The sequence below is a fragment of the Dasypus novemcinctus genome, chromosome 20, assembly GCF_030445035.2.
Source record: "Dasypus novemcinctus isolate mDasNov1 chromosome 20, mDasNov1.1.hap2, whole genome shotgun sequence".
Lineage (NCBI taxonomy): Eukaryota > Metazoa > Chordata > Mammalia > Cingulata > Dasypodidae > Dasypus > Dasypus novemcinctus.
Window position 1 is genome coordinate 14,526,269 of NC_080692.1, and position 25,664 is coordinate 14,551,932.

The 25,664-nt window shown below is 37.0% G+C and overlaps 1 protein-coding gene across 1 annotated transcript in view; it reads right to left on the minus strand.

Moving 5' to 3' along the window:
- Positions 1-1,059: 1,059 nt before the first annotated feature.
- RBM17 (RNA binding motif protein 17) overlaps positions 1,060-25,664 on the minus strand; it is a 30,260-nt gene continuing 5,655 nt past the window's right edge. Inside the window, exons 2-12 of the mRNA XM_004451255.5 lie at positions 23,219-23,359; positions 18,866-18,982; positions 15,389-15,555; positions 13,946-14,043; positions 10,539-10,595; positions 9,265-9,406; positions 5,486-5,637; positions 4,347-4,420; positions 3,800-3,898; positions 2,639-2,711; positions 1,060-2,513 (exon numbers count right to left, since the gene is read on the minus strand). Of these exons, the coding sequence (XP_004451312.1) occupies positions 2,410-2,513; positions 2,639-2,711; positions 3,800-3,898; positions 4,347-4,420; positions 5,486-5,637; positions 9,265-9,406; positions 10,539-10,595; positions 13,946-14,043; positions 15,389-15,555; positions 18,866-18,982; positions 23,219-23,341 (1,206 nt within the window). The 5' untranslated portion in view covers positions 23,342-23,359 and the 3' untranslated portion in view covers positions 1,060-2,409. The remainder of the gene's footprint in view (positions 2,514-2,638; positions 2,712-3,799; positions 3,899-4,346; positions 4,421-5,485; positions 5,638-9,264; positions 9,407-10,538; positions 10,596-13,945; positions 14,044-15,388; positions 15,556-18,865; positions 18,983-23,218; positions 23,360-25,664) is intronic.

Below are 25,664 nucleotides of genomic sequence, written 5' to 3' on the forward strand. Positions count from 1 at the left end.
GAATGTGGCCGCATGAAAAAAAGCACAGCCCGCCGAGTGGTGTCACACACAGAGAGCTAATGCAGCAAGATGATGCAACAAAAAAGAGATGCAGTTTCCCAATGCCACCAGATAATGTAAACGGAGGCAGAAAAACACAAAGTGAATGGACACACAGAGCAGAAAATGGGGGGGGGGGGGGGGGGAGAGGGGGAAGGGGAGAGAAATAAATAAAATAAATCTTTGAAAAAAAAAAAAAAAGGAACAACCAACTCAGGAAGGCCAATGTGGCTCTGTGGTTGAGCACCAGCTTCCCACATACAAGATCTCAGATTCAATTCCTAGCCCCTGGTACCTCAAAAAAACAAAACAAAACAAAACAAAAACCAAAACCAAAACAACAAAAAGCAAAACAAAGGACCATACAACACAGTGAATCCTATTATAAACAATGGACTATTGCTAATAGTACAATTATCAAATGATCTTTCATGAATTTTAACAAATGTACCACACTAATGCAAGGTGTTAATAATAGGCTAGCATATGGGATCTCTGTATTTTATGCTTGATTTCTCTGGAAACCTATAAACTTACCTAATTTAAAAAAAAGATAGGAAAAGAAGAGAGAGAGAGATTGGGGAGAAAGACACTCACTAAACTGTGCCCATGCTATTAAAAACCAGTCCTATAAGTCACTTGTATTTCTCTGGTTGTTGACCATAAGATTGTCAGGAAAAGCCACGTAAATGCAAATGAACAATGTTATTATAAAGTATAACAACGACAATGGAAGCATCAAAGTCAGTTTGGAATTTATATCCTATGTATGTTAGAGCTGATAAAAATTAAATTAGCCCATCATAATAAATATTTAGCATAAGCATATTTATGGTACTTGTAAGCCCAAACATGCTATCTACATTAAACATCACATACCTAATTCCACAGGTAACGCTGTCCAAGTTCCAGCACTGCTTTTGATTCTTATGTCCTGCAAAATGTTCAATTACATAATTCTTTTACCATGTATTTTTAACACATATATTTTATGAAACATTTGCATTTTTATCACAAAACTCCAGTCTTAATTCAACTTTATTCAGCAATATAATACCACAAAAGATAAAACGTTCTTTTATTTATGTTAAATAAAAACATGAGAAAATCCTTTTGTAAAAAGGGTCAGAATATTCCTTATGTCTGCAAACCAAGTCCAGGGATGCAAAATGTTGAGTTCTTTTCCCCCCACTTAAGGGACACAGTATGCTTTCATGTTGTAATAGCTTAAAAGGACAACAAAGATACAGAACTTTCATTTGCCACTTCAGGAAAGTCAAATGCAGTTTGATATTCGGGCAAGCAAGAAACAGAACACAGGCACAAGAATATTCTGGAATTATCTCCTGCTTTGGCAAAGGAACCTCAATACCGAATATTTTTACCATTTACCACTGCATCTCAATGATACAATTTTTCACAATTCAAGAATTATATTAATTGGCAGAATGGTTTAAGTAGCTGAAGCGGCTGAATTTTATAAATTTTAAGATGACATGTAATAGGAGAATTAACACTATTGCAGTTTTGCCAGTAAAGCATGACTCCAAGGACCTGTCATTTCTAAAACATAATTCGGCACACATGTACAATGTATTTGCTAGGTTTTGAATTAATTTGTCATTTCTGATATACACTAAAGGCTATGCTTGAATCTTTTAAAGCAATGCTAGATGCATGACTTCTATACCCATGTACCCTCTAAATACATCACAAACCGTATAGTCTGATTCAGCTTAATAGAAAATAATTCATCCAAACAGGTCATGGTAGGCTCACAGTTCTTTAATTTTAATTCAGGTTGTAAAGAGTTTTCTCTATGACTGGAGTCAGTTAAAAATTTCTCTGTTAGAGAAAGCAGACATTTTCACCTTTGGCAGACTGCCAAGATGATATTTTATTATGAAATTTATGAAGCTACAGTTTAATAACTTGTGTTTGTTTTTTTTTTAAAAAAGGGGGGATAAGAAAGGAAGCAGGATAGGAAGGAAGGAAAGAAAAGGACAACCTAATGCAACCCCATGTCCTGAAACATTCTAGATTTTTTTAGTGCAAGAAATGCTGTATCACTGAAGCACTTGAGAATTACTATGAAATCCTAGCAAAAAATGTAATCAACTCAAAAGTGGTAATAAAAAAGAGAAACAACCAGAGAGGCACACAGATTGTTGGTTTGTTTTTTTTAAAATGATTTTTATACTATATTAGAAAAACCACAAAATAAAAAAGGGATCAATCAACATATATCTTAGGAGTCCTTCCAAGAGTCTCAGCATCCAACAGCCAGGAGGACACTGCCTTTTCTTCTTTGCTCAGTCTGCAGCTCATTTAAGGATCATCAAAGATGACTTGTGCTCTGGGTTCATAAAATCAAACTTGTTCCGCCAAATCCAAGACCCTGAATTTATCCAAATTGTAGAAACATGCTTTCACTACCCGTCCACCAAAATACCTCCCATTCAGATCAACAACAGCTAAAAGGCAAACAAAAAGATAATTAATATAGGTATCCTATAAGGCACTCTAAGAACACATTTTAATTGTAAAGATTAAGATCACAAATTCGTCTTAGTTTTGAATATTTAGCTGTACAACTTACCTTTAATTGCTGATTCAACCCTCTCGAATTCTAAAAATATTCGCACTGCTTCATCATCAGGGGCACCGGGAATCTGGAAAAGAAATAAAAGTATAATGGATCAAGTTATCACTTGAGATATCGTTGAATGTGATTTTTCGTCCTTAAATGACTTTTGTCAGAAAGTATTCCAAATATGACAATATGTGGACAAGTAGGAGTCAAATACCAAGATAATAAGTATGATTTGTCATCAAAATTTTGTTGATGTCTCTATTATGACAGACACTGTGTTAGGTGCCAAGAACACATAGCTAAGCAAGGCAGAGTTTAACCTTATAGAGGACCTATGCCAGCTGACATGTAAACAACTAATTATGTGGTCAACAGACAGCAGAAATCTTAAATAAAGGAGACTGGAACTTAATTGTCTTTCATATTGAGTCCAAATTCCTTTGTTTGGCTTTCAAAGCCATCCAAAATACAGATTCACTCTATTTAAGCACAACCCCAGCTAGTCCCCATCATGTCCAACCATTCCATTTTGGTAGTTCTCCTCACTATATCCCAGAAGCTGCTACCCTTTACCCCTTACCCAACTCTTACCCATTCACATTTCAAAGTTCAATTCATATCCAACATTGTTCACAAAGTCTTCTCTCTCTTGTTGATCTGACTCTTTTCTCAACTCTTATACTTATAGTCAGTACTATCAAGTCTAGCAACGGAATATTCTCTAGCTATTTTACATGTGTTTATTTTGTTGTTTCTTCAACTGATATTACTGAGTGCACAGAACGTATTTCCTGAGTAAAAAATGCTAAGTACAAGTACTGGGTATGTACAAGGCACTAAATAAATACTTGACAAGTAAGTGAAACCAAAGGCAAGTTCAATTAACTAAACTATCAAGAACACTGTAATCATGGTGCTTGATCATCATGCTACTACTCAGTCATAAAATAAAACATTTCTATTTCTTCACCAAATAAAATTCGAAGTTATTCTTTCTTTATGTTTAAAAATTATACGAATTGAGTAAGAGAAATATAGCTAATCCACATCTGTCATATTCTGTAGTAAGACTAAATTACTTAGAGCATATCCTGTCTCTAATGGTAAATGCTTTGTAATCTACCAACTACAATTTTGGTTATAAATGTCAAAAGAAAACCCTCTTACTTCAAATATTACACATTTTCCAACTTTGCCATATTTTTCACATTCTTCCTTGGTTTCAACTTCCAAGTCTTCATCTACCTCTCCTGCACCAACCATGTTCTGTAAACAAAGAAAAATAAATTCAAGTACCAATAATATCAGAAGTATACAAATAAGACATTTTTACAATGGCAAATTATCTCAAGTCCAAATGATACAATGAAAATGTATCCCTGTAATATTTCTTCAAAAAAACCCAAAAATATACATTAAGCTTGGTAAAGAGTTGCAAGCACCAAAATACATGAGGTAATCTGAACTCCTAACAATTTCAAGTATTTTTAATTACTGAAGTCTTAAAATAGTGTATTTAGCAAAGAAACATTAGTGAAAAAAGAATCTAAAATCAGTCTTACATGGAGGTAGTATTTGTCAAAGAAAGTATTATTTTCAGTTTTCATAACTTCTATTACAACAGTGGGACTGAAAGCATATACAGATAGGGTAGGATGAGGTGAAACCAAAACCCAAGACAGGCAGACTAAAGTTTCTTTCTTTTCATTCTTACCCTAAGTAGGACCACTTTAGTAGGACACTTAAGTATTTCAGTCAATGGATTTGAATCAGACTTCTTGGATGCATCTGTATCAAAACATAACATCAGACATATTTTAGCACTGAAAAGGAACACTAAGTCCTGTTAGAATAAATAATTTAATTTCAGTAGCAATCCATACTCTTTAAGCCAGAATCATCTATAAACTTCTACAAAACCAGTCTCTTAACAGAAAGGTAGCCTTATCCATAATCAAAGTATCTGCTTTGCTTTGTTATATGTTTTATAATAATCTCTAGAAATTTTTAGCTTCTGCAATTACCTGGAAACAATTTCACTTTATTTCACTTTCTGAAGGGGTAGTAAAGCATACTCATCACAACCCAGCCCTCATAGGTGACAGCATTGCTTTAAGAAGAAGCAGCATAAGTCACCAGCCCAGAGTATTAAGTGGTTAATTATTCTGCTCCTGCTGACTTATGTCAGGCTGATTGGCTGCTTCCTAAAGTTGTGTGCCAAAAGAGTTGTCAGAAAAGCTTTTTTTTTTTCAGGAAAGGGATTTCAGCTAAGCTGACTCAAAATGAACTCACTTTTCTTACTTAAAATGCTAAGATATTTTTGTCTCATTCCAGTATGCCTTTAGTACAGAACAAACTGTAATAATCAAATGAAAATAAAACACAACTAACTAGGCACCATCTTACGATAGGCTGCAAAATAAATTTAGATCTCACAAAGCAATGAATCAGTAAGAAAATTAAGGAATCACACCTATAATGAAAGACAGAAAAAGGGATAGTAAAGAAGACACATAAGATGGAGACATACCAGATATAATCACTGATACACCATATATAGCTCTATCGTCATGCTGTTAAAACATAACTATTATTATTAGGATTGCTTGCCTCATAGCGGATTTGAAATTATTTTCCCAAGGACTACTCATCTTCTGCCAAGTCCCGTCTCACCCACCAATGGGTCTTCCCTATCTCTACCTCTGTTTTGAAAACTGAAGTTGAGCCTCAGGAATCTTGTGCACCATAATCAGGAATTATCTTATTCTATTAATATTAAAAACAGCACTAGTCCTCTCACAATGGACCATATTTATCCCTGTTCCTACAACAGAAGTGGGATCAACAACTTACCTTTCTCCGTTGAGTCACCGATAATGATCTTGCCTCCTCGCTTGCTTGTCTTCTCCACTGACAATGCAGTGCTCAGGCCTTGCTCGTGCTTCCCCAGCCCCTGGCCTTCTCGGAAGCCATACTTCTGCATGATTTTATGTGCTACCGTGCCACTAGAAGGAGGAAAAAGAAAAAGATTCCTTGCATTTGAAATCATCAACCATGTGATAAACTGGATTTAACATCACGAGTCTCCCTCTGCAAATATAAATTCAACATAGGCTTACATGAATTCACAGATAATGAACAACAGGCCAGTAGATGGATGCTGTGGAGATGGATATTCAGGATGAAAGAAATAAAAAAAGCTAATGACTGAAACCCTAAACATCCTTTGAGGGGAAATAATAGTTTCCTTAATGAAATTTCCATGGTACCACTGTTAAGAGAAGAGTAGACTCTTTGTATGCTCCACTATCTGTACTGCTATACAGTTTATGACCATGGTTTATTATTAGAAAGTATGTCTGTCAGAAAAGGATGAAGTTTCACATAATGAAGATAACTGCATTTTTCTAAAAAGTACAGCAGACTTCCTAATGACAAACTTTATAAATGAAAGAACCCTTAGAGATGACATTTAACGGATGGAAAAATAAAGAAACGGAGGCCCAGATTAGTTAACTAGTTTATAGTTAACTATAAGCAAAGCAAGACACTTTAGAAATTATTTCTATAAGTGTTAATGACAGAATTGAAATTAAAGGGGGGTGGGGAGTGGGGGTATAATGGGAACCTCTTATATTTTTTAAAGTAACATTTTTGGTGATCTATGTATCTTTAAAAAAGATAATAAAAAAATTAAAAAAGAAAAAGAAAAAAAGAAACGAGAACCCACAACTCCTGATTCTTAGTCCACTGCTCATTCTATAATAAAAAACAGATTTCAAACTACACTGTGAGGAGCCCTATGGGTCTCAATGGTGCCCCTGGCAGCTACTGCTGCTTAGGGCTTGACCTCTAAATCCTGCTTCAATTACAACTACATTAATGTAGCTGAAGCAACTATATTATTTGATGTATTTAACCCCTTTAAAATTTTCATTTAAAAGAGCTGCTGTCCTATGGCAAAAACATTGAAAACTGCTAAAATGTACTATACTGCAACTTTCTAAGTATAATTTAAAGACTTAATTCCTGTTGAAAAGGGGTTCAGCAAAAAAGTTCATTTTTATCATTAGCAATAAAAAAAACCCCACAGCTTTACGTCTATCCACATTCCAGGATATATTCTAGACCAGCACTGTCCAATGGAGCTTTCTGCAACAAAGAAACTGTTCTACACCTGCACTGTCCAATATCGTAGCCATTAAGCTACATGTGTCTATTGAGCACTTGAAAGCAGTTAGTATGATTAAGGAAATAAATTTTATTCATTTATTTATTTATTTATTATTTTTAAAATATTTTTGTTCTTCTCCCTCCTTTTTTTTAAAAAAGATTTTTATTTATTTATTTATTTCTCTCCTCCCCCACCCCCACCCCAGTTGTCTGTTCTCTGTGTCTATTTGCTGCGTATTCTTTGTCCGCTTCTGTTGTTGTCGGCGGCATGGGAATCTGAGTTTCTTTTGGTTGCATCATCTTGTTCTGTCAGCTCTCAGCGTGTGAGGCGCTACTCCTAGGCAGGCTGCACTTTCTTTCGCATTGGGAGGCTCTCCTTACAGGGCGCACTCCTTGCACGTGGGGCTCCCCTATGCAGGGGACACCTCTGCATGGCAGGGCACTCCTTGTGCGCATCAGCACTGCACATGGGCCAGCTCCACACGGGTCAAGGAGGCCCCGGGGTTTGAACCACGGACCTCCCATGTGGTAGACGGACGCCCTAACCACTGGGCCAAGAATAATTAATAGCCACCTGTGGCTAGTGGCTATGACACAGAACAGCATAGTTCTAAGGGATGTATGGCAGGTTTGTGTTTTTCACGGACCCAGGAAATCCTGTTCCTGAGGCTAATCTATTCTTGTGCATGTAAACCTATTTTGGACAGGACCTTTTGATTAGATTCAGTTATAGGAACTTCCTTTGATTAGATCACTTCAGTAGGGAATGACCTGGGGTGAGTCTTAATCTTCTTATTGAAATCCTTTATAAAACGGAGGAATAAAAAGCCACAGACAAAAAAAGTGGCAGAGACAGAGAGGAACCCAGAAGCTGTGGGTGAAGGCCCTGGGAGCCAAAAGCTGAGAGGAAGCCACTTGAGACAGAAGCAGGCACCTCCACTGTGCCCCACTGTCGGCCTGATCACCCAGATGCAGCTCAGGGAAAAGGATCTCCTGATGACGCCTTGATGTGGACACTTTCAGAGCCTCAGAACTGTAAGCTTTTAACCTAATAAATTCCTATTGTAAAAGCCAATCCATTTCTGGTATATTGCCCCAAGCAGCTTTTAGCAAACTAAAATGGGGTAGATACAAGAAAAATTAGGCACTCAAAATTCTCCTCAAATGCAGGAACCAGAATCATCCATTGCAACCCTGACCAGTCATCTCTGAGGACCCCAAGAACCAAAGGATAAGCAAATAGGTGAGGGTGGATCCACTATACTTGACTTTCTCACTTTCAGCATTTCTATTATTGGCAACACTCTTATAACAATACAGAATAAAGATGTTCACGTGATGCTACTTCATTTGATAGCCCCTTGTAGCACAATAGAAATAGAGTAAACAACATACAGCATTCCATTAACCAAAATGCACCTAAATCCAGTGGGGGTTAAAACATCCCCACAAGGGAAGCAGATTTGGCCCAATGGATAGGGTGTCCACCTACCACATGGGAGGTCCAAGGTTCAAACCCAGGGCCTCCTGACCCATGTGATGAGCTGGCCCACACACAGTGCTGATGCATGCAGGGAGTGCTGTGCCACACAGGGGTGTCCCCCGAGTAGGGGTGCCCCACGCACAGAGAATGCACCCCGTAGGGAGAGCCAGAGCTACCCAAGTGAAAAAAGTGAAGGCTGCCCAGGAATGGCACTGCACAGACAGAGAGCTGACGCAGCAAGATGACACAACAGAAAAAAAAACAAGACACACATTCTGAGTGCCACTGACACAAGCAGACACAGAAGAACACACAGCAAATGGACAGAGAGAGCAGACAACTGGGGGGGGGGAGGGGAGGAGAGAGAAATAAACAAATTTTTAAATCTCAAAAAAAAAAAAAAAATCCCCACAAGCCCCATATGAATGTCAACCTTAAAACTGATTTTATATGTAGGCAAACAAATTTCTAATTATAAAGTGACTAAGAGCTTTTAGACCAAAGGTACACAGAACTGTCCTTAAGGCAAAGGCCCACTTTATCAGGAAAAGAGAAGTCAATGACCTTTTAGAGGTGACTGATATCACACTTTGTAAGTCAGCTCAATTCACATCAGCTATTTTACTTGCAAATGTCATGAAAATAAACGTAAATAGTAAATTAGCAGAAGTTATTCCTACCTAAAGACTATAATTATTTGAATATTATTATTTGAATGAACATTTAGATCATTCAAAACACGTATGAGAGGGCTTTATGTTTAAGATGAAACATAACACTGGGCTGCGTTCCACATGCCTTGAGCGCTGACTCTTGAGAAGGGCATTGTGTGTTTAAGAACACTGAGTGTTTCCCTCCTAACCAATGTCCTCATTTTCCAACAAAGGCTGCACCTGTTGAAAGGGTTTTCCAGAGCTACCAACACTTAACAATATTTCTCAAGTCCTTTCAAGATATGAATCCTTAAAATGATTACCCCATGTTAGCAAGGAAGGAGTTGCTAGGCCCCGTGGGAGATCTGGGTCTGTCTTGTTCATCATATACTGGGGGAGGAATAGCAGCTTTGGAAGACTGTGATCGAGGTCTTGAATCCTCTTCATAGGGAAAATCTCGGGGTACTGTTGGATAAAAATAAAACAGGCTTACAAAAATAATACAAAAAACGTTGACTGCATTTGTATAAATCACTCACCTTGAAATCAATTAACCTACATTTCTGATTTACTAAAGGAGAGAAAAAACCACATTTTACAGCCTCTACATGACTTTTTGTTCAACTACAGAGACAGAATGTTATTTTTTCTGATTCTAACTTTGTCCTGCTGTTTAAATCTCTTCAAATATCCTTTTTTACTGAGATGTTGCCCTTAAAGGCCTCTTAAATAACTCTTGCCTGAATCCTTAAGATTTTCTGTATGTTCCAAGTAGATACAATCTCCCTTTTGATTTCCATAGCCTCCCACCTGTCTTACAACTCTGACCTTACTATCTCATTAGCATAACAGACATTTAAAGTCGTGGAGGTTAGGGCCCACATACTAGAGCAGTGGTATTCAACCCTAGCTACACATTAACAAGGACAATTAAAAAATATCCAGTTTGGTTTCAATTGGGGTGTAGTGGAGCCCAGTTCAGCAAAAATATGATTTACCAGGTGTTTTCACATAATAGATGTTTAACAAATATTTTCTGAATTGTAATCTTAAAAAGACAACTCTTTAAGTTGTCACAATTTTAATCACAATGATTGATTATATTTTCTTGTGATATTATAGGTATGGTCCAACCCAAAGTATAGGAAAATTATTTAGATGACATTAAAAAAGTTCAATTGCAACCCAAATATTCTAGAATATATCAGTGGAAGAAGAAACAGTAGGGGCCTCATGTTTTGGTAAAGTGCTTAAATGGATATACAAATGTAAGTAAATATTAGCTAATGGAGGAAAAATTTAATCAAGGAAGGCACTGCCGCCTTGTGGAAGGTCATGAATAATACAACAGCCTTTAAACTGCTGAGTAAAAAAATTGTAAACTGATCAAATAAACCTAACTCCAAATACGAAATGTTGGAGATTGTGAAATGAATTGGTTTGGGGGAAAAAAAAGACCTATCACTCTATACAAACTCAAGCTGATATTTAGGCCATTTCCCCTTAAACACAGAAGACCTGACTCGAGTTCAGATTTTTCACAACTGGTTCAGAGATTTGTGTCAGAGTAAGAAAGGGAAGAAACAGATCTACGTACACTCTTTGTCTTTCTCTACAAGAGAAGTGGGTGGTGCGATGGCAGCTCCGCCCATACCTGCAAAAACATAAATTCCACAGATTAAAGGCTAGACAGGTTTCAATGTCAGACTCAAAGGCTGTGACATATGCCATGTCTTATCACCACCACCCCATCAAAAAAAAAGAAAGGCAAGAAAAGGGCAAAGGACCTTTAAAACATTCTTCCTGCTAACATTTAAAGAATTAAGTATCTGAATCTAGGCTCAAAAATGTAGGAAACTGACAAATACCCCGACAGATAAAATTGTTTGTCATAAAAGGCACTTAAGAACCACAAAATAGAATAAATTGATTTTTGGGCAAAAGAACATAGCCCACAGAACTAGCAGTTACTTAAAAACAAAAAACAAAAAACAAAACAAAACAAAACAAAAAAAACAAGACCAAAACTATTTTTCTGAAAGCATGTTATCTACACCAGGTACTTTCATATACATTCTCTCATTTAAATTTAATAAGCCTTTGAAAATGGTAATACTGTTTTCATTTTACAAATGACAAAACGATGACAGGAGAGTTAATCAACAGAGATGGGAATAAAACCCAGAACCCTCTATGCCAAAGCTTTCCCCACAATATAGCACCCTCATTTTCCAGAGTGCAAACCACTGGAACTAAACAACTATTCGGGAATGTGAGGACTTGTACCTGTTTCCTGAATAATCTGCTATGTGTTGTCACTATGCTCGCTCTTGTTTCCTGGATGGACAATGGCAGACACAAATGAACCAAGAGACGAGTAGCCTCTACCGCTTGCTATTCAACATTCAGAGGCAGAATGCAAGAGTGGGACCATATGGAATTTTTCATCAGGTCTAAGCCTTAACTTCTGTATTTTCTTAGGCTTCTCTGTAAGTATGGTCCAGTATGGCCCAGGTGTGGCTTAACAACTGTGATGCTTTGAAGCTGTACATGCTCCAGAAAAGCACGTTCTTAAACCTATTCCATTTCTGTGGTGTGATCCCATTGTAAGGAGGGCCTTTTGATGAGGTAACTTTCAGCCCAATCAGGATGGGTCTCAATCCTATTACTAGAGCCCTCTGTAAGTGGAATGAAATTCCCAGGGAAAGAAAGCCACACAGGGAGCGGACAGAAGCTGAACATATATGCAACATGGAAGAGAAGGGAGAGGGCAAGAAATGCCGCCACGTGTGTTGCCATGGGACAAACTAAAGACCAAGGAACACCAGCGGCCAGCTCCAGAACACTTGTCTTCAGGAGCAAAGCACTGCCTTGACGATGCTTTGGTTTGGACTTTGTTTTAGCCTCAAAGCCATGAGCTAATAAAATTCCCATTATTTAAACCAACACATTTCATGGTATTTGCTTGAGTAGCCTAGTAAACCAAAATAGTAATCAATGAAACAATCCAAAAAATACAAAGTAAAATTTTAAAAATTGGTTACAAAACCATACTGCATCAGCATAAAATGCTTCACAAAAGAAATTTCTTTAAAGCTAGTATACATGCATCATGATTAAGAGGACTGGATTACATTAAATACTTAAGGAGAGGAAAGTGAATGTGGCTCAAATGGTTAGGTGCCTCTTTCCCACATGGGAAGTTCCCAGTGCCTCTACCCACAAAACAAAAAAACAAACAACAAGCAAATAAATGAAAAAACCAACTCAAGGGAGTTGATGTGGCTCAGTGGTTGAGCACTGGCTTTCCATATACAAGGTTCAGGTTTTGTTTCCTGGCCCGAGTAACTCAAAAAAATGAGAAAAAAAAAAAGAAAATATGAGTCTGTATAAAATCTTTTAATATTTCTTTTGAAATACTTTTTATGAATTTTTAAAGTCTTGTCATTTATAAGACCCAGTGCGATCACTGATCCTGAAAAGTAAATGAATACTAAGAAGTTCAATACCAAAAATTCAAGGCAATTACTGGAAATCTCTACTAATCAAGTGAAAATATGATTTTCAATCTGTTAGCAGCAGTACTCAATGGTATATAAGGCCACTACTTTGCCACAAGTTCAAATAGGAAGAGTGTTATCATTAGAGGCTTTATATCTTTTGCTAACGTTTAAGAAAAAAATAAATGATCTTAATATAGAGGCACACTTTCTTCCAAAAAGGGTGACACATTTGTAAACTAAAAAGACTGGACCTACAAATATTCAACCTATCTACTGGATTCTAAAACAAGTAAATTAAAAACAAACTGTGTTGATTAACAAAGATAATGGATTGGAAATGTGACAGAATGCCTGATAAAGTATACTCAATAAATGTTAACTTCATTTCCCATTAAAAAAACATGTAGTGCCTACTAGTGTTAAGAGTTCTCTAACTACATTTAATTGATCCCTGTGTTTAAAGAGGAAAAGTTTTAACTTATTTCAAATTAATTCCTTTCCATTACAGTTAGTATTTTTAAATTTTAAATTAAACTCTGAAACAGCATTGGTTGTACACGTGGGAAAACCAAGCTTACCAAACAGCTGGTCATAAAACAGAATTCATGTATGTGGAAATACACTCAAGCTTCAGGAAAACATTATTCTTGGGTCTCATATTAAAGATGACCATATTAGAATGAGATTTTAGGCAAAAAAGATGCTGAAGATTAAAAGTAGACCTGTATATTTCAAAAAACTTATCAACCCTGTGCCTCAGATTTCTCACCCTTAAAATGGGAATAATAAAGACACCCACTCAGAGGTTTAATAAAGGAAGTATTCTATGACAGTGTTTAGAACAGTGTCTGGTATGGGACAGAAAACTGGAAGACTTAAATTTCTCATTTAAATCTCCATCTGTTAACCAAACTAGTCAACTAAATCAAGGAATCTCAAACAGTAAAGCTCAAACAAGCAGCATTCCATTCTACCAAAAATTCCCACTGGAACACTGCTTAACTATCTAATGATTCCTAAGAATGTAGTTCAAACAATTACAATCTGCTTGAAAAATTTTAGCAATGGAAGGGGCCTTGGAAATTACCTAGTTCAAATGCATGTCTCCCTACTCTCCAAATGACTGAAATCAGCATCCAGAGAGGTTAAATGGCTTCCTCAAATTCATCCATGTTAGTACAGGCAAAGTTCCACAAAACAGTACCCTAATTTTCAGTTCAGTGTTTAAAAGAAATGCAGCTGGCCAAAAAGATTAAGTAAAATATGACTTGGCTGCAGATAAAGAAAAGTGTGTGTATATTTTTTAAGCTTTTCTCAAAGCATCCAATAAATAAGTGTTAGAAAGTGGTTGTGAACATACAATGTAAACTAAAACTATTATAAAACTATTATTGGTGGGATTCCAGAGAGAAAATTTCCCGAATCAACACCAATTGAACTATTTATCAAACTGGATGTGAAAAAGAGATAGTGTAAGGGCCCCATGTTTATCATTCCTTACTTCTTTTCCTTCTTTCTCGCTCATAATCTTCATCTTCATCAGAATCTGGATCTGGTCGCCTTGAAAACCCACTAGCTTCATGTCTGTCTTTACGCCTTCTAGGATAACAAGGAAATTAATGTTCATCATAGAGATGTGAATCAATTTAGAGATGACCTTAGCTTGACCTTCCCTTGGCTAGAAAACACTGAAATCTTTTCTTTCAGACTAACCTAATTAACCTGGCGTGGGGAAGAACAAGCAACTGGTTGAAGGTTCAAGTAGCAAAAGCATGAAAAGTGAAAAAAAATATGGAAGATAAACTGTACAAATTTAACAGACATGTGAGAATAAGTAGAAAGAAAAAAGTTTCCTTGTCATTTACCTCTTTCAATTTTCAATGTATCAGCCAGAGTACAGAAATAGTTCAATAATCTCAAGAACATGCTTTCACTCATGATTCAATAAATAATGGGGAACATTATATTAACACTGAATACCTATTAACTATTGAATCATTAATATTAAAATTTTTTAAAAAAGAGAATCAGTCCTTGTTACACATATTTTTGAAAACAAATAAAAGATGCCGATAAGTCTCAAAAATCCATCTAGTCAAAAGCAGTAAAATTAAAAAACAACATTTGAAGAATTTTTAATACCTGTAATTCTAATAGAGTCCATAGCACAGGAAAAAAAAACTATTATTCAATATCAGGTCACTGAGTTATTTTTCCAACTCAACCCAAACTTATACTTTTGGTTTTCTGAGTCTTCATGTGAAATGTGCTGTAGAATTCGTTTTCATGCTGGGATATAATAACTTAAAATTCTTGTCAAGAGCCTTTCCTCTACCCAAGAAATCTGATGGATATGGCACAAGACCACTGGCTCAGTCTAGAACAGGATGTTAAGTCAAGGCTGGGGCTGGAGGTGCTCAATAACTGTTTTGTTGAATACACGAATACAGAGAACTTCAGATACAGACATAAGTATCAAGACCAAGAGTCTTACCTGAAAAAGTTTGTTCTAACCAGCATCTGATTAACATGGATAAAAAGAAAAGCACATCACCCACCACAGGTAAATAACTGTATTTATAATTTTTGATGAGGAAGGACATGGATTATCTTAATTAAGAGTTTTTTAAGGTAAGTAATGAGTTTCAAAAAAAGACTATTTTAAGTCCTGAAGTTCCCTACTCATTCGCCATATGCAATGACAGTCTCAAGTGTGAAAAAGAGGAAACTCCCAGAGCCAAATAAATAACTCTAGCACCCAAGGCTGTGGTAACTAAATAACGACAATTCAAAGATTATCCATTGTCCTCTCTTGGCACTTGTAATATTTCAATTTAAATGTCTTTATTATAATTTGTCTTAAAGATAGCACTGAAGTTCATTCATAAATATTCTAATGACAAATTCAACCACGAAATATCCTCAAATCCAAATGAAGTCTTACTTTTCTCTTTCTTCTATTTCTTTTTGTCTTTCCAGCTCCCGCTGTCTTTGTCGTTCCTCTCTTTGGCGTTTAACTACTTTCTCATAATCATTAGGAAACATCGGATCATACTCATCAGCCAAGGGAATCAAAACTTCTCCTGCAGAAAATCCACTGGGAACAGGATCCTGAGGAAGAAAAAAATACCCAAAGTAAATCTACAAATGTTTTAGAATTTTATTCATACAACCAGTTAGTCTTTTTTTTCTTCTTCTTTGGAAGTATTAGGGATTGAACTCAGGACCCCATATGTGCGAAGCACACTATCAACCACTGAGCTACACCTGCTCCACTATCCATAGAACTAAACTCCAAAAATATGAGGGTTAGAGGGACATCTACCACCTCCTTTGTTTTGTTTTGTTTGTGGGGAAGCAGGAACACAACCACCTGAGCTACGTTTGTTCTCTACCTTTGTTTTACAGACTAGGAGCCAAGTTCCTAAGGAGGTTTAGAGTCTTGACAGGGCCACACACCTTGCTATTGGGCAGCAGAACCGTGACAAAGAATTTCATCTCTCTGTTCTGCAATGTCTCCATAATAACCTATGGCACTTTTCTGGAATTCCTAAATAAGCCATCACCACCCAAAATTTAAGACACTAGTACATCTAAAAATTTTGTTTATTTATTTCTCCCCAGCCCCTCATTGTTTTGCATCTGCTGTGTCTATTTCTTGTGAGCACATCTTCTTTTTGGGAGGCACAGGACACAAACCCAGGACCTCCCATGTGGTAGGTGGGAGCTCAATCTCTTGAGTGACATCCACTGCCTGACGCTAGTACTTTTAAAAAATACATTTTATTATTCACAGCAAAGCACTGAACACTTTTGCTTTTACCCATCTCTATGAAAACTTAAAAACCAAAACAACCCAGAAACAAATCATTTTTATAGTCATCATTTAATAGAGTAACTGTAGATTCAGAATACATGGAGATAATAACACAAGATTTTTAAAAACCTCTTGGGTCTTTTACAAATCTGCTGGAACACATCCTTTCCCATAAAGGCTACATTTCAGGTCAGGCACAGAATCTGACACAGGTAGATGGAATTCCCTTCACATCATCAGTGTTTTTCTAGGTCTACTATGAATAGTTCAGATTATAATATTTTGCATTTTCTCTCCCATACATTTAGAAACTGGAGCTACTCTTTGAGAGAAAAGATGTAGCTTCCACAAAGAAACAAGGAAAACAATGGGTTGATAGCATAGCTGACTAGTAATGGGGCTTTAACCTAGGTTGGCAGCCTTGATCTAAATATGATTCCACAAAGCCCCAGTCTGCTTCTTGATATAACTGTCCTAACCCTCCATCCTTTCTTCTCTTAGTTCTCTGAGCATCACTCTCCCTTATTATCTGTAAAACTGTAATGACGTCAGTGGGCTATGCCAATACAGGAGCAGGCATGGGTTAGGGCTTAGTGTCCTCAAGTGCCGGCCTGTACCATTTTCAGAAGGTATCCTGCCAAATAATACCAAAAGCATTTGGAAAATGTATTTTATATTTGAACATATAACTAATATGATAAAGACAACTGATGTTCAATATCAACAGATCTAAATCTAACAATTCTTGTATTACACTATTTGACAGTTTACATTGTAAAATAAACTCTTCATCAGTTCCTTACAACTAAAAATCAGGAAACCAGATGATCTGATGAATAAAAGCATTTAGAAAATAACTATAATCACCTCCCAGGCACTATCACTGGAAAAATTTACATGAATCTATTTAATCTAGGGCCCCAAAAGGGTAGTTATGAATTTCTATTCATATAAAAGACATTTTAAAATCATAAAGACACAGGAACAAGATTTCTTTTCAGTTATTATTAAGACTGGAGAGAAACTAACAATCAACCATTCAATTTATAAATTACTATTATCACAACCAAGTATCTAGTTGAAAGAACAAACTGTCAATATGAAGGCTCTTTTGTCAAATTTAAATAAAATGACTTTTACTATATAAACCATGCTAAGTTTAACAATGCGCCACCCTTTTGTAAAGGCTGTAAAGAATAACGTAGTTTAATTTAAAAAAATATATGTTAATTTGCCAGGGCAAGGGAAGGGAGGTAAAACTAAAACAGTCACATATTGTAGGTGGTATTGTATATTGACATAACTCTGCTGGAAACAAGTTGGTACTAAAATAAGTTGGTCATAAGAATGACTGATCTCTTCATGCCACCTCAGGAAATCCAACCTAAGGAAATAACTTAAAATGCAAAGAAAGTTCTTGTAGAGTGTTAGTTATAATGACAACATAAAAGCAGTTGAGATGGTTTTACAGTTAGGGAATACTTGAGTAAATTATGATACACTCACATAATGGGAATATTTTGCAATTAAAAAATGGGTTTGAAAACTGTATCCAGAAGGAAAAATGTATATCAATTAAATGGGAGGGAGGACAATACAAAAGATAGTAAATATTCAATTACAAAAGATGATTAATGAGTTTTGATTAAATGTAATGAGAAAAAAATTAGGTATGAAATTTGCAGGGGAAAAAATAAGAATTAGCAAAAAACACTTCCACTATGGAGTTGCTACCTCTTAACAGACTAGGAGCACCAGCTCCCTTGGCCGAGAACTCTGGCCAGAGCTAAGGTGTGGCCTGTGTTGTAAGGGAGGCAAAGGTGGAGCAGCAAGAGGGTTCCACCCCACAAGAATCAAGGACGTGAAGGCAGTGAGACTAAATAAAGAAGGGAGGGGGGGTTACAGCTGAGACTGTGTCTCAGCACAATTTGGGTCCTTTCTAGCAGTTAGGGGGGACTTCATTAACCCAGTTTACAGCTGACCATGTCTGCTGGTTTCTTTTCAAGCATGTGAAATCACTGTGACAATAAAAGTTGGGGGACAGAACTTATCTTGGTGTTTTTTACCTTTTATTTTAATCCAGAATAAAACATTGTTTACGATAGCAAAAGCTGGAAACAATCCATATATCCAGCATTAAAGTAATAAGATTATAGTACATGCATACAATGGAATATAGTGAAGCCATTAAAAATGTTCTTATAGCACTATATTTTTTGACACAGACAGATAATGTATTAGGTGAGAAATGCAACAGTAAAAGGTGAAACAGGCATAAAATAGACGTTCCAAAATAGAAAGTTTCTAATTTCTAGAGGATAGGATTGAAGGTCATTTGTTATTCTTTTTTGCATAGCTTTAGTTTCTAATTTGTTTATAATGAATTTATTTTAAATAGATAATGCTTTCATACTGATGAAACAAATGTAAAAACTAAGTTGAAAATGATACTGACCAGATTTCAAAGGACTGCTGAGACTGTTCTGTTAAGGCTGACTAAGATGTCGAGATCACATACACATTTTAAAACTTTTACATAAAGTAGGACAAAGATCAAGTCAAGGTTAGGTTACACTGCTGTTTCTTCATATTATATGGGATTACCTTTAGCCCGGCTGCTACATGGGGTGGTGTGTCCACAATTTGCCGGTCATCTGAAGAGCCACCCCGCTTTAGATCAATCACTGGAGCAAGGACTGTACTCTGTTTTGTCCTTTGGCTCTAAAATTATCAAAAAAAAAACAAGAAAATGTATTGAAGCCAAGATTCACACTATTTGCAAAAAATACTTTGTCTTTAAAACAAACCTTTGAGACATGAAAAAACCAGAATTGTTAAAAACAATGGTTTTTAAAATCATTTATTAGAACAGTTTTTTCATTGTTTTTTTCTTTTTAAACACAGATTTCCTCCATTTTTGTCAAAGGTCTCAGTAAGCTCCCTCAGTCTTTTTTTTTTAAAGATTTATTTTTTATTTCTCTCCCCTCCCTCCCCCCAATTGTCTGCTTTCTGTGTCCATTCGCTGTGTGCTCTTCTGTGTCCATGTGTATTCTTGTCAGTGACCAGGATGTATCTCTTTTTTGTGTCATCTTGCTGGATCAGCTCTCTGTGTGTGTGGCACCATTCCTGGGTGGGCTGCACTTTTTTCGCCCTGGGCAGCTTTCCTTGCGGGGTGCACTCCTTGAGCGTGGGGCTCCCCTACACGGGGGACACCCCTGAATGGCATGGCAGTCCTTGCGCGTGGCAGCACTGCGCATGGGCCAGCTCACCACACGGATTAGGAGGCCCAGGGTTTGAACCCTGGACCTCCCATGTGGTAGACAGATGCTCTACAGTTGAGCCAAATCCGCTTCCCTCCCTTGGTCACTTTTATCTAAATATGTATGAAATGTAATATATGAACAAGCTGTCTTGGATTTTCCCTGACTATAGGGAGAATCTATAGGACATCATACTTTAAAATTCAGTTCCCTCCCCCTTTATTATAAACCTACAGGAAAAAGGATTTAAAAAAAAGAACAGCTATCATTCATATACCATTCAACCACTGTTAACATTTTCCCATATTTACTTTGCCCTACACATATATTTTTTCTTTCTTAAGATTTTTAAATTTACTTCCCCTTCTTCCCTCCTCCTTCTCCTCCCTCCCCCACCCTGCTGCTGTTGCTGTCTGTGTCCAGTCACTGTGCAATCTTCTGTATCCACTTCTCTTTTTGCCTTTTCTTCTCATTTTTCTCCTCTAGGATTCACTGGGATTTGACCCCAGGAACTCCTGAGGTGGAGAGAGGTTCTCTGTCAGCTGTGCCACCTCAGTTCCTGGTTTCTGCTGCGCCTCACTTTGACTCTCCTCTTCGTCTCTCCTTTGTTGCGTCATCATCCGCTGCGTGACTCACTTGCGCAGGCACAGTTATCACTGCATGGGCACTCAGCTCACCCCACGGGCACTCGACCCGCCACACAGGCACTTGTGCAGGCACTCAGCTGGCAGCATGGGCACTCGGCTCGTCACACAGGCATGCTTTCTTTTCTTCTTTTTCACCAGAGGCCCCAGGGATTGAACCCCATATGGTAGGTAGAAGCCCAATCACTTGAGCCACATCTACTTTCACACATATATTTCTTGCTAAACCATTTGAAAGACTTGGAGGAATCACATACCCCTAAATACGTCAACACATATTCCCTAAAACTATGGACATTCTCCTACATACCCACAATATCACCACCATACCTAATAAAATTGGTAATTTCCGAGTCATTGCCTATTCAGTTCATATTCAGATTTCCCAAGATGTCTGGTAAAAATGTCTTTTTAAAAATTGAAGGTTTTTTGAACCAGGATTGAACCAAAGTTCCTGCAATGCATTTTTTTTCTTTTATTTTGTTTTTTTTAAAGATTTATTTTTTAATTTATTTCTCTCTCCTCCCCGCCCAGTTGTCTGCTCTCTGTGTTCATTCGCTGTGTGTTTTTCTAGGACCACTTCTTCCTTATCAGAGGCATGGGAATCCGTGTCTCTTTTTGTTGCGCCATCTTGCTGCGTAAGCTCTCTGTGTGTGCGGTGCCATTCTTGGGCAGGCTGCACTTTCTTTCGGGCTGGGCGGCTCTCCTTATGGGGCACACTCCTTGCATGTGGGGCTCCCCTACACGGGGGACACTCCTGCGTGGCAGGGCACTCCTTGCACGCATCAGCACTGTCCATGGATCAGCTCCACACGGGTCAAGGAGGCCCAGGGTTTGAACCGCGGACCTCCCATGTGGTAGGCGGATGCCCTATCCATTGGGCCAAGTCCGCTTCCCTGCATTTGGTTTTTAAGTCTCTTAATTTAGAACAGGTTCTCTTTCCCTACCTCCACCACTACCATCCTTATTTCAGTTTTCTTCCTCCTACACTGTCTTATAAACTATTGTACATTCTATATCTGCCTGATTATTTCCTGGCGGTATAATTTAACTTGCTTCTCTACCTTCTGCAATTTCTGAAAACTGGAGGTTAAGTTTAAAGACTTGATTAGATTCAGGGTAAAGCTTCCCTGAATCTTCCGTCAAGAACACTTAAGAGGGGAGGTGGTGGACTTTGTTCTGCAACACATTAGGAGGCACTGTCTGTGAGGACTTCTGAGTTTGAGCACATTATGATGGTGACCACTAGATATTCCAATTACAAAGGTATAATTTAAACCATTTGGCAATTTAAAAAGGTTACAAATTTTTATTGTTATCACTTCAAAAGGCTTATGCGAATAAGCTTTCATCTTCCTTTGGATATAACAATGCTGATAAATTTAAGCCAACAAAATTTAAACTGATTTTCAAATATGCAATTCACAAAGTTTAAAGGACAAGCCTGGAGAGTAATTATCAGAATCATATATTTCTATATTATTTTTTTCTAACTGATACATATTTTAAAAAATACAGATGCAAATGAAACCACAGCTCTATCTTTCAGCTCTAGGTAAAACTTTCTCTACCAAATACCTTTACATTTGGTTAGGCCAACCTAGTATTCTGAGTAATTAGTTAACATAATTAATAGCTGACAAGAATCAATATAATCTATCTTCCCTTCAGGAAAAAAGAATACTTACATTACATAGCAATCAAAAGATGATAAAAAGTTATCATCATCAAATGGTTTCACAACTTTATATTTTGATCAATTTTTAAAAAATCAATTTGAAACGCAAGAGACTTGCTAACAGCTGAGATCAATGTATTTGGATAAGCAAAAAGGTCAGCACAAATTATACTGACTGGAGTGCTGCTTTACTTTTGGGTAACCTACTCCTAGAGAACCTTTCTACACTAGTCAACAACCAAATTTGAGTGTTTCACTGTAACTATCCATTGATGATGATGTAAAGCAAAAAGGAAAAAAAAATTAGAATGTTATAAAAAAAGGAATTATGGAGAATATTGAGCATAAAATTAAAGAGAACAGATTAATGAATTCTTAAGTTATTACTCAGCTTCCATAACTATGAATTCATGACCAATTTTGTTTCATCTATATCCCTACTCTCCCAACCCCAGAGCTAGATTATTTAAGTAAACTGCAGAAGTTAAATAATTTTATCAGTAAATATTTCGATATGTTCTGCAGAACAGTTTTTTTTTCAAAATATTTTTATAGTATCGTTCCTTGCCCAGAGTCTTGTAATATATTCTTTTCCCAATCACTTCACCCATGAAATTTTAATACCAAATATATCAGCTTATGTACTTTATGTATAGTTCTAAACCATATGGGCACTTAAAACAACAAACCATAATACCATTCTCATTCCTAAAAAAATTGACAATAATAGTTTAATAGCACCAAATTCCAGACAACAACTATGATTTTAACATCCCACATGTTAATATATATAATTAAATTAAATATTTAATGATATGGCCAGTGTCCAACATGGATACAAGAGGAACAAAACAACTACTACCCAGACCACTCATGCCTGACATATTCACAACCAATCTGATCCATCAAGAGTGCACACGGAGCAGCTCAGTTATCACTGCAGGGCTGTTTCTCATAGTGCTGCCTGCTAAGCACCTAAAACAAACCAGCAAGAACGGAAATGGAGACTGCTGGAGCGACACCTCAGACCAGAATGCACCAGAATATATCAGCACTCTGGCTACAGAATCTGCATCTTGCTCTCAAGCAATCTTAGGCATATTGAATTTTGAAAACCTGAATCACTGCTGGAAGCTGAGTGGCTGTTTTTCTCCATTCCTATTCCCTGGAATATTTTTACTCCCAGGAGTCGTGAGGAGCAAACTGACCCTAAACTCTTCATTCCTCTCTACTCAGAACCTTTCCTCCTACTGACACTTAGCCCTATACACCCTATAAAAAAGGCAGAAGAGCAAGCTAAAACCAAATTAGTTCTAACCCTGATAAGGAGCCCACCCGGCAGACTTCTACTTTCACACTCTGGGATAATCTTTACCTTTGCTTGAGTGAGAGCTGCCTTCTTCACCTGAAGCTGAGACTGCAGGAGTTTGAAGTTTTTGGACCAGCCTTCTGTTTTTGAATCACTGGTCTCCACTCCCAGGTCATCATACAAGGACATCTTCTTTTCAGTTTAATGCTGAAAGGCAAGGGGTATAGGAATTAAAGAAAGCAATACAGTTTTGATTTCAAACCTTTCACACTAAAGTAACTTAGTATCATGGCATTTTAAAGGTAAAAGGTATTTTAAGAATCACCTAGTTGAAGGCCCCTTCAGCAACAAAAGCCACCAACTCCTGATTTTATCTATGCAGTGCTCTTTCTAATACATGAAGTTATCTACTATTTTAAAAATAATTTTAAAAAGAATTAGTTTCTTTTCTATCCTTTCTTATAGATAGATCATAAAGTCAAGTGATGTGAGTGAAATCCTGCTCAACAATACACAATGAAGACAGAATTTTAAAGTTCAGGGCATTATTAATGATATATATCCAAATTTTTAAAAATTCTATTTTGTTTCAATAGCAAAAAGTAGAAACCTTACAAAAACACCAATTTCCAGGTTGATTTAGCACAACTGGTTACCTTTTTTAAAGAAAAACTTTAAACATATTCCTAAAAAAAAGAGACAGAAACGAGCTCATAGATGCTCTATCTTTGTAAATCTTGATTGTTTATGGACATGGGAGTATAGGGTTATATCTTAAATACCCTGAGTTCTTCATACTCCACCTAGAGGAAATTTGTACTCTTTAATGACATTGATTACAAAGAGATAATCAGCAATGTATATATAAATGATCAATACACAATATCCATGCAGAGGAGAAAAACACATGATCACAACAAAAATAATAGCTCAGCCCTTATTTGGTCAGGTGTGGTGTTAAAGCAATCCATGCTGTAGGAACCATTAAATCCTACACTTAGAGATAAGGAAACTGGGTTTAGAGAGATTAATTTGCCCAAGGTCACAGTGGAAAGTCCCGCTATAAACCCAATCAGGCAACTCAAGAGTTCTTGCTAGGAAATCCCACCTGTCACCTTTACAACAGCTTAATACCCTGAAACTTGCAAAAACAGCCCACTTATCAAAATAAGAAATCAAGCTCTTTCTCAGAGACAGAAAGAGAAAAAAATTGAAATGAAAATCTATAAACTGCAATAAATTCTTAGTGAGGGTAATTCCCAATTTACGAAAACATTCCAAAAGTCTGTCCATTTCCAGGTGCTCAGAAAGCATTTTCACATAGAAACAATGTTATACAGAAGCCTGTTTTGCCTGTCTTCTGTCTCAGAAGTGAAACTGATACAGAAGAGAAGGAAAATACTGAATTTTTCTACCTAGGTTTCTACCTGACTCAGGACACAAATTTCTCTTTGGAGTATTCTCACTTTCTCATCTCTTCAATTTCCAATTCCTGGTATTCTAAGACCCTGCACCCGACCCCCAACCACAGCTGGCCTTAGTGCCACACTTTGCATGGGAACAGGGTGACAGGGAAAGCATTCCAACTTTTATTCCTCAGAACAAGCCTGTTTCTAAGTATAGTCTGTTCCTGTCAGGAAGTCTGTCTGAGGTCAGTGCCCCATTAAACTGTTGCTGCTCTTCATAGTTTCTTCCATTCCTTAATTTCTGAACCCTTAGATTACCTAGAAGCTGAAAATGACCTGCTCTTCAGTTTTGCAGGGAATCCCCTGGGATCCACTTTGGAACCTATTTTAATCCATTCTACTGAAAACTCCAGGAAAACCCCCCGTCCAGCTAGTAGCATTCACTGCTCCACCCTCAAATAATCTTAGAGCAATGCCTGACTCCGGCAGAATAGGAAATTAGGCCACTGCACAGTTAATGCTTTATTTGCAAAGCTTCCTAAATCCACCTCTACAGGAATTTCTTGTGGACAGCTACTTTAGCCAAAGGGACCACCGCCGTACCCAAAAGCTTCAGAGGTTTCATACTTTTCTTCCAGCCTAATATTCCACCTAATTGTCCATTTCTAGGCACGTGTCAAACTTTAATTTAATCTGAAAATCTCAAACAAAGCAACAACAAAGAAAAACAATGCTAGCATCCAGCTTGCACTGTGGTTCTCCACAGAACGACTGACCATACTCCCTTCATCTAACCTGGTTTCATCCTCTGAGCCCTCTTAATTCCACTAGAAGCCAAACCAAAGTCCAGTAAAGTATGGGTTCATCTGCTCTACCTTTCTTTAGTTTTGTACAGGCAGAGAAAGTGTAAGACGTTCTGGGAAACAAACATAAAGAACAAAGCTTTCTGGGAAGTTACAAACATAAAGCCAAATTATCAAAATTTATTTACAACTCAACCCAAACTCCATTTTAATTATGTATTCTCTCAGTAACTCTTCATTAGAAATTTGGGAACTTCAATGCAGGTGTTTCCCAATATGTTAACATTTTAGTGCCAATGGAAA